The sequence below is a fragment of the Rhagoletis zephyria genome, unplaced genomic scaffold, assembly GCF_001687245.7.
Source record: "Rhagoletis zephyria isolate East Lansing unplaced genomic scaffold, Rhagoletis_zephyria_1.1 Rzeph_scaffold_14679, whole genome shotgun sequence".
Taxonomy (NCBI): domain Eukaryota; kingdom Metazoa; phylum Arthropoda; class Insecta; order Diptera; family Tephritidae; genus Rhagoletis; species Rhagoletis zephyria.
The window spans coordinates 1-10266 of NW_016171747.1; the positions used below are offsets into that span (position 1 = coordinate 1).

The 10266-nt window shown below is 33.2% G+C and overlaps 1 protein-coding gene across 1 annotated transcript; it reads right to left on the minus strand.

Moving 5' to 3' along the window:
* Window positions 1-1571: 1571 nt before the first annotated feature.
* Window positions 1572-3902, minus strand: LOC108378678 (adult cuticle protein 1). Its single transcript, XM_017634984.1, has 2 exons — window positions 3821-3902; window positions 1572-2598 (listed from the first exon to the last, which is right to left on the minus strand). The coding sequence occupies exons 1-2, from the start codon at window positions 3824-3826 to the stop codon at window positions 2203-2205; spliced, it is 402 nt and encodes a 133-aa protein (XP_017490473.1). The 5' UTR covers window positions 3827-3902; the 3' UTR covers window positions 1572-2202.
* Between the last annotated feature and the right edge of the window lie 6364 nt (window positions 3903-10266).

A 10266-nucleotide genomic window follows, 5' to 3' on the forward strand; every position in this document is an offset into this window, starting at 1 on the left:
CTCTTGCGTCCTCGTTAGCGCACTCTGGGCAACGTGAGCAACCAATCCGAGTGGAGCCTTGGGTCTCGGCAGAAAGATAGGGAGCTTTGGTGGGGCCACGATGAATTGTTCGATAACAGACTGAGGCTGAGATTTTCCCCGTGACCCGAAACATAACAGTATGCAGTACTAGGTTCAAGCATAAAAATATCCGGATGTCTTCAGATTGAAAAACGGGGAACCAAATCGATCATGTTGTGATAGACGGACGGCATGCTTCCAGTGTTTTATACGTGCGTGCACTCCGGGAGCCAAACATCCACTCGCACCACTTGCGACCAAAAATGCAAGGAAAAATTAGTGTCGAATTTCTGCAATCACAACAGACAGCCAATGCATTCTCTACTCGACTCTCATACCTGCTCGCATAAAGCACTCTTCAACAAACCGGCATATGCGAGCAGTCGAACCACATTTCCCGCTCATTAAGTGCCGCCTCAGAAGAAGTAATTGGATTTCAGCGAGCCCGAAAGAACAACTGGTATAGTGAGGAGCGTCAGCAAGCTGCTGCGAAAAAAGATGCCCTTCTACAGGGCCACGCTGCGATTGGGCGCAGCGCGAGCCATGTGCGACCGTTATATATAGATTTTTGAAATTTGTCTTTTAGCTGATTATAAAATAATTTGTTTAAAATATTTAACCGCAAATATAATGGTCGTACGTAGCAAACAATTTTTGTGAACAAAAAAATCCTTGGCAAAAAAAATGCGCACAACTTCAATTTGATCGCTCGAAGTTTTGTTATCGATGCAAGGTTGCAAATTTGTTTTGGCATGATGTTCAATAGCTCGCGTTTGATAGCTGTTATCATGCCAATGACATTTTGTTTTTTCTCTTTTATGCTTATTTTCTTAACAATTGGCATCTTTTCTAACAAATTACAAAACATTATCGATTTTAAAGCACTTTTTTTAATTTTGGGCGTTCTAGATTGACTGAATATCACAGTGTGCAGTGCCAGCTAAGAAAGTGTGGATCGGACTATAGCTACTTTTTACATTCAGTGTAGGTACGAGTCCTGTTTTTAAACCCAAATTATTGCCTATCCTATCCTGCCTGCATAGAGAGCCGCGGAGGCCTTGCAAAATAAAACAAAATCGTGTCTTGACTTTATAAAAATCTTGCAATATATTTATTCAAATCAAAAATATTCAATGAATTCAAAGCATTGCATTGAATATCTTACAACATTACGTTTAACTGTATAAAAAAAAAATATATAAGAACGTAAATACGTACAAGTGGTGTTCATGTAAAGAAAGAGGAGGAGAGTTAAGAGAGAATTAAAACATAGTGCGAAAGCTGAGAAGAAAGTTAGATCTTAAGTGACTTTTTATTTTTGTTAATTGACGGAAATTGAAAGCATTAGAAACAGTACAGCAGCGAAAAGATGTAAATGAAGAAAGTGAAAGAAATGGTAGAGAAGTATGTACAGAGAGTAAAAGGACAGAGTATCAAGATAGTTGTATAGTTGTGTGGAAAGTTCTCAAAATTGTACGAAATACGATTAATCACCAGTTGGCATGCTCTTGTTGTTTGTATTTGTATCACTGTTTGTTCTTATTGTTGTTATTGCTGTTGCACTTGTTATGCCACTTATTTAATTGAAAATGGCATATCGCACTTCAATTCTAAACGCGATGAATAGCGCAGGATTCCATTCGTTTCACCTCTAATTTTGTGGTGTATCGTCAAGAATTTCTGGCTAAGATATTTGCCCGAACACGCTTACTTAAAACACAAAACAAGTAAGTATGTAAGTAGATAAGTATGTATGTATAGCTAAGTAAATAACATGAAATACATTTGTAAGTATGTTTGTACAACATATTGTACATAGTATATTATTAAATAATAAAACGAAATATAAACATTTCATTGATCAGTTTGCGGGTTGCGGTTGCGGATAACGAATTACGGAAAAGGAAACGGATTATCAATATTAATGAAAAAAAAATAAAACATATATGTATAATGCTATATATACAGTTGCATCCTTGGTTTGGCATCGTTGTCGTCGAATTGTTGTTGTTGCATTTGTTTCATGTATAATGTGTTTATGTGTAGTTATGTACATATGTATTTCCTCGTATGTGTGCGAAATCGCTGTGAATCGCTGGACTGGACGGATGGGGGTAACAAGATGTCTGTCGATTGAGATACTTAGTGCGTGCCAGGAGCTGGGGCTATATTCAGAGAAGTCGCTGAGGTGATGTGACCGGGCAAGGGGGCAGTATGCACAGCACCGCGTGTTTTCGCCACGTACACACCAGCACCATGTCCCAAGGCGAGCGGAGCAGCAATACCAGCGCCATGTGGACCCTGACTGAGCGAAATGCCGGGATAGCCACCCAACAGACCGGGAACACCCCATGCGCTAACTGCTGCTGGTGCGCCCCATGGGCCGAGTCCTCCAAGTCCGCCGTAGGCGCCATGCGCGAGTAGGGGGCCTGGGTGCAGTGATGAGGTGACATACGACACGGCTGGTGCGATATGGGCTGTCAACAGAGATGAGTGCACGCCAACGGCAAGAGCCAACATGACTACGGCGACGACGAACTGAAAAACAGAGAGATGGAGAGAAAATGCGTTGTAGTTAAAAAAAAAAAAATTAATTAACTTGTTTTGCGTGGCGTTCTTTTTAAAATTTAAAATTTTTTTCAAACTGAAAAATAGGAATGAAGAACTTTAAAAGTCCTGTTTGCTTTACTTGTGCTGGTAATATTTCTTAATTGACACCCACACAAATCTAAATGTTCCATGAAGATTACAATTAATAGAAAAAAATTATTTTAACCCTTACATTTTTTTCATGTAATTTTCTTAAATTTAATTTTATTTTATTTAATATTTAGTGAGCATTTTATGTAAATTGTTAAATTTACAGAGTAGTTTTTTGATTTTAATGTGGGAGACTGTGTTTTATAGCTTTCAAATTTTTTTCGCAACTGAAATTTATTTTCACAGAAAATTTGGTTTTGGGTTCAGAATCTAGTAAATTTTTAAATTTCAGAACATTTTCAAAAAGCATAGTAAATTAAATAACTGTTTAGTTCCATGAGTGCTATTACATATTAACTGAAAACTCGAAAAAATCATCATTTTGTATAAAACTATTTTAGCTTTTACTGAAATTGCTCCGAAACACTTATTTTAATATATATACTTATATATTTTTTAAATACAAAATTTGTAAGCTTATTTAAAAGAAAATGTTTAAATAAAAATATAGTTTGGTTTTAATATCATTCGGAAGTGGGTAATAATTTATTGCTCATTTAAAAATTATTGGAGATCTTTTAATTTTCTGTTTAAGAATTGGAAATTATTTTCTAAAACAAAAATATTAGAAATTTGCGAAAATTTCAATTAAATGTTTACTAAGAATTTAAAAACAAAAGTTTAAATACACATTTTGCACTTAAAAAAAGTAAGTAAATATTACTGATTTTTCTACTTGGAAAACGACCCTATTTCCAAATGCCATTCGTGCTTTATAGATCACTAAATTCCAATTTTAAGTATCTTTTTTGTAATGGCAAGTACATACTAAGTTTACGAGTACATAAGTTTACTATGACCTCATATTTTCATTGGCTAGTAGATATTTTAATAAGACTTTTGAGATGGCTGTTAGTATTATTTCAACTTAACATTTTTTACGGAACATTTTTTATAATTTTTTTATTCTTTAATTGCAAGTTTATTTCCTGCCTACATAGTTATTTATATTTTCACAAAAAAACTAGCACTTTTCGAACACTCCAACTACCCGAATTACCTTCATGTTTGCTGGAGAAGGGTTTTATACAAGTAGAAGTAAGGAAAAAGACTTATTAGTTTACTGCTGTTGCACACTCAAGAAATGCTGACTTAATTCTGATTCCGAATACGAATTTAAGCTAACTTTTATACTAAAAAATTTGTTGAACTTCATATGCAGCGCCACAAAATAATTGCGCTAACAAAAAAGTTCAATACAAAATGTGCAAAAACAAAATACATAACAATAACAAAAGCCATATGGCAGTAGTGCCAATGCAGAGCAGGAAGAATGCCGGGCGGTGGCCAAACTTCAAATTGTAACGAAACTTGTCTTGTAACAAACTCAAAACAACAACAACAAACATGCTTCTAAAATGCTTACAAGCCGGGGCAACAATAACAACAACAACAATAACAACAACAGTCGCAATCGTAATAACAATATTATGAGTGGCGCTGCATAAGTGCAACAGAACTAGAGTAATACATATATACTTGGTGTTGGTGTATTTACACGCCTGTCAGCCACCGCCCTGCTCACCCACCCAACTGCATATTTACCTGCGCACACACAAAACCCAAAATAACCTTTCACTGCCGGCAGTGGCCACCAACCATCAACACCGCAACAAACAGCGCTTTTTCGAACCTGAAAATCGCTCAATGTGGTTCAACGCTTTGCGCGGCGCGGCGCGGCGCTGCGTTGCGCTGCGCTACTCCACTAACTGTGCAGTTAACTCCACAATCAATACGAAAATATCTCACTGACCAAATTTAAGTTTAGCAAAATGCTTGACTGCCAATTGCATGCTCCACTAATGGGTGGTAAGTAAGTGTGGCGTGTTGTGTGTGTGTGTGTGTGTGCGTGGCAAGGTTCAAAAGACCGCTAAACAGGTATGTATGTATGTATGTGTGCGTGTAAGTTACCTGTCAGTATGACGCTTAATCAAACAGCAAGCCGCCACGGTATCAGTTACGGGGCAATTCTAACTAAGTTAGCTGCAAGTATTTTGTTGGACAATTGAAAGAGAGTAGGCGAAGATAGTTTGCAAATACAACACAAATATTGGTTTTTCTGACCGAAAGTCTTATATAAAAAAGCTTCCTTGCCAACTTGTAATGGTGAAAATCTCAGTTGCAATTGCCGAGTAAGCAAAGCACTGGCATGCCATTCGAGAGATCCAAGGTTAGAATCTTTCGGCAGCCCGGGAATTTTTTTTTTCCTATTTTTTATTTTTTCCTTTTCAATTTAGTTTTCATTAGATTTTCAGCTTTTATTGTTTAGAAAATACTTAAAAATTTATGCTTTTAATTAAATACAATTTTTTAGAAACTTATGGCCTTATTCATAAAAAATAAAGTAGGTTTAAAAAGCTATATAAATTGACGTTTTCATACATTTTTCAATTTATAAACCTTTTGTAAAGCTACTTTATTTTTTATGAATTAGGCTATTAATCTATATACATTAGGGTAGTCCTTAAAACCACATGACCGATTTTTGTCATTTTCACATCCTCAATCGGTAATACCAAGGTAACAGATTGCTCTATAGAGACTCAAAAAATTAAGTTATTATTTTCTTAAGGCGTGTCGCCAAGAGGTCAAAGGCCAGATGCCTCTATGGACTCAAAAAATTATAAAAAAAATAATTCATTTAATACTCAAAATCGTTACTTCCAAAATCTTCATAGGGTAATCTGAACTTTTACCCCTGCGCGACACACTTTAACCGACTTACCGACTTCGATTGGGACCAAAATTTATATGTGATATTTTCGACTATGGTAGTATCCATTTTGAGTATTAGATAAAAAAATATTATTTTAATTTTTTGAGTCTCCCTTTGCGACCCCCCTCGGGACCAAAATTTATATGTGATATCTGCGACTATATCATCGACGTAGGGGTTGAGGCTTACGAAATCTGATGTAAAAATTTGTTTCCTTCATTTAAGGACCACCCTAATGTGAATATTTTGTCCCAACGGTCGCAGTTTGTGTACAACAGTCGCAGTGGCTGAATAAAGCACTGGCGTACCATCCGAGAGATTCGAGATTCGAATTGTCGGGCAGCGGCATTTTTTCTATTTATTTCTGCCTTCAAAAGATTTTTTTTATTGCCTTCAGACTCGGAGAATTTATTTTATAATTTCTTCTTTTAATTAAACTTCCTTTAAGTTTTCTTTACATTTTTTGGTTTTATTGTTTTAAAAGGATTATTATTTTATTTTTTAATCTCATTTAATTTATAGATTTTTTTTATTTTTATTTTTTTAATTTGATTTGTTTCATTTTTTAAATGGCCTTCCATTTTTTTCAGGTTTTTTTTTGTTTTAAAAAGATAATGATGGCGTGATAAATCTCCAAAGCAAAACTCGAGAAAAACTTCTTTAAAGTTTTGAATTTGCAGATCGACTGCTGAGTGGAAGATCGACCCATCTCGGCAGCCATTTCGAAAAACGCCCTATCTCAAAAAACTTTTCAAGAACGCCCTATTTCAGAATTTTATTCGAAAAAACCCCGATGTCAGAATTTGGTGGAAGAACGCCATATCTTGAAATTCGGTTCAAAAATATCCTATCTCATTTGAAAATGTATTGAAAATATGCTGAGATATAGCGTTTTTGTACCGAAATCCGAAATAGGGCGTTCTTCAACCAAATTCTGAAATAGAGCGTTCTGGAAAAATTTTTTAAAAAAGAACGTTTTCGAACTGGCTGCTGCGATTTTTCGATCTTTCACTCAGCAGTCGAAATACTCGCATAGTAAAACTTAATGCATATTTTGTTCTAGTAAGATACTGGTAATCGATACAGTTAGGAGACTTTTGCACAACATGGAAAAAGAAGTAGCAGTAAACTCCATATTTTTTCTAATATTCATGTAATTTTTAGACCTTATTTACTTCTTTTTTTAATAATTTTGTTTTAATATTTAGATTTTACTGTTTAAAAAAACTATATTTTTTAATATCATCTAATTTTTTAGAACTTATTTTATTTATTTTTTTTACATTTCGATTTTTCGTTTTAAAAAGAACAATATATTTATTTTATTTATTTTTTCCTCCCTAATTTACTTTTTCCTCACTTTTTTATTTAATTGTCTTTTAATTTTTCGTTTTTATTGAACAATATACCTATACATTTTGCATTTTCATTAAATTTATAGAAATATATTTGATTGATTTTTTAATTTTTTATTTAATTTTTTTTATATTTTTATTTAATTGTATTTTGATTTTTATTTTTATTGTTATAAGAAGAAGAGCAAATACTATTTGTTATTTATTTTAATTTTTACCCACCTATTTTATATATTAACTTCATTCATTTTTATTTGATTTTCTTTTAACTTTTGTTTTTATTTTTTTATTTTAATTACTTTTTTTTTTGTTTATTACTTTAATTATTTTTTAATTTTTGTTTAATCTGATTTAAAAAAGGAATAATTCGTTTTTCTTTTCATTTATTTTGTTTTAATACATTTACTTCTTCGTTTTTATTATATTAGTATTTTAAATTAAAATTTTTATTGAACAATTAGTTAGTTTAATTTTTCCCTTTTAATGAAATTTTCAAGAAACTTTTGCAAAAAGACAAACTGATTAAAAATAAGAGCTTCTCATTAGCAGATCTTTCAAGTAGCCTTCCGAGAGGCAGGTAAGATATTTCAAGACAGTTGCCTTTCCAAAGACTTTTGCCATACAGTTACCAGAATTGCCCTGTTAGCCACATCCTATGAATGTATGGTAGATACATACACTAATATAAATACCTACATATGTACATACATCTGTACATATATTGCAATTTACATATTAACTCACCTCACTGATGAACGCACAGCTGGCTGACCAATACCTACTCCAATACAAATAGTAAATACCATCACTCTCCCCCTCTATAACCATTAGCTGCAGCTACTATACACCTCCGATTTGTAGGTATCATTGCACCAATTGCATAAAAATGTAAACAATAAACAAGCTGATTTTCAAAGAAAAACGAAGAATTTTGCGCACAAAAAACTAACAAAACAATAAAAACGCGGCAAAAATAGCGGCAAACCCGAACAACTCCAAATGCAAGTAAGTCAAATAAAAAGTGTTGTTATTGCCCACAAAAAATGAAGTCAACATCGCATATTAAACATAAAAAAAATCACACAAAAACACACCCAATTTTTGCCACCGATACATTCATGTCTGTATGTAAAAGCATGCACACACACACATGCATACATTCAAATGCACAAAGTGGCATAACATGTAAACAAACTCATTGCACTCGGATCAGATTCATTCATTCGCTTTATATATTTTTTTTTTTGTTTTTTTTTCGCAGTGTTTAAATCTCAATCAGTTTTTAGCATTCGTAAAAACAGTGGTCGCGTGCTTGAACTGTAAATTTGTTATTACACAAAGTACATATGGGATTATTTATTTATAGCGTGAAGCCATTTAGAAAAAATTTAGCAAATTAGCATTTCATATTCAGCATAAACAATGAGGCAATTGTATAGAACTACTATTAATTATAGCGTGTCCTAATGATTGTGTGATGTGATTGGAATTTGTGTGAGGTTTGTAAGTCGTCCTTGAGTGGGTTATGTAACATAAAAAAAAAAAAATCATTAAAAATGAGAAGGCAATGTTTTTCCTCTTCTTTGGCACAACTGTCGATTTTCGGTTGGGACCGACATCAAAAAAATTGGCCAATTTCCTCTTTCCTTGGAACAGTTGCCGCAGCTATTCATCTCGAATGCATGCTGGGAACATTCCACCTTTTCTAAGACGTACATAGACCAGGGGTCAAATACAACCCTAACCTGATAAATTTTTCACGAAGATAGTAAATAAAAATCCTCGTTTCTGCTTATCTCAATTAATTGCATTGACACAGAAATATCAACAAGTTCTGCTTCTACACACATAAGTAGATATTTATGTATAATTGTCTACCAAAAAATAGTTAATGATTAGGTTCTTGTGTACTTAAATACAGGCAAAGTATTTGAACATTTGATAGCCAATATCGAGGCTATGAAATAAATAAATATAAATACATATCCGGATTCCTCATTCCATGAAATCTATGGACAAACTAATCTAGTGAGAGCAAAATCGACAAGCAACAAGCTTGTACATAAATACATTAGGATGCATCACACTCCATACAAAAAAAAAAATCGGTACTGTTTTCCCATCGGAATTATAAAATTTATTATATTTTAAAACTTTTGGCATAATTTTTAGAAAAAAATAATAATTTTTAAGTGAGCTGCGCCGATTTAAAAATACCTTCAGAAATCTCATTTTTTTGTTTCCATTAATGAAATGTTTAAACATTTTTATGCAGAACTTTTAAGCCTAATCACTGCTACCATCTGAACAGTTTTTTTTGAAAAAAAAATAAATATTTTTAAAAAATAATTTTACTTATTAAAAAAAGTCGATTTATTTCTTTTAAGTCAGTCCAGCTCACGCAAATCTGAATATATTTTCCAAATATTTTGGCGAACGTTTTTAAATATAATACATTTTACAATACCGGTAAAAAACTGGTACTTTTTTTGGTGAGGCACCCCAAAAACGTAGTTTGCTATCATGGAATTTTACAAGTGTATCTTGAAAGCGCAATATCACACTTTTGTAACTCACTTCCAAGTGGATATTTATCACCCAATTGTTGAAGTGCAACAACAATTACTATAAGTATCACTAAATAAATCATAAAATTATTTTAAGCAGAGGTCAGCCACCATTTACACTCTAAATTACTTTGTCAACCTCCTCTGCCCCTTCAAATGCTCCTACCGCATAATATTTCTGAACTTGGTGAAGGGACTGTAAAGAATGCAAAATTTAACTCAATTCCGTGGACTGCGCAAAGCCAAGGCAGCGGCAAAAGAGACAAAAAAGAAACCACAAAACAAAAAAACGGTTGCCCATTTGTATGCCAATCAAAATTCTTAACAAAAAATGTGACATAAAACTGTATCAAAGGAAGCAAAAATAAAATGAAAAAAACTCGTTCCATAATTGCACGCCTAATTATCTCAGTTAATTGGTCAGCATAGCAGATAATCAAAAGCAATTACAACGATTGAACTGCACACAAGTCACACAAGTTGGTGCGAGTCAGTGGCATAAAACGGACAGGGGTGGCTGCTTTTGTAGGTGTATTTATGACTATGCATAACTAAATATGTATATATGTATAAAAGTGGTATGTAAAAATGTGAAGCAAAAAAATGTGAAGGTGCATAGTCAGGCATAAAAGTATTTCTGCCATTAACTGTGTATAAATTTTTATGAAAGAAAAATATAGAAGCAATGTTCAGCCAGCAACAATAAATAGTTATTAGTGTTGCAAGAATTCTAATGCAATTTTTATAAGCATTTTGTTTGTTTTTTTTTTGTTGTGTGTACAGTTAACAAAAAGGTATGTATGTAGTT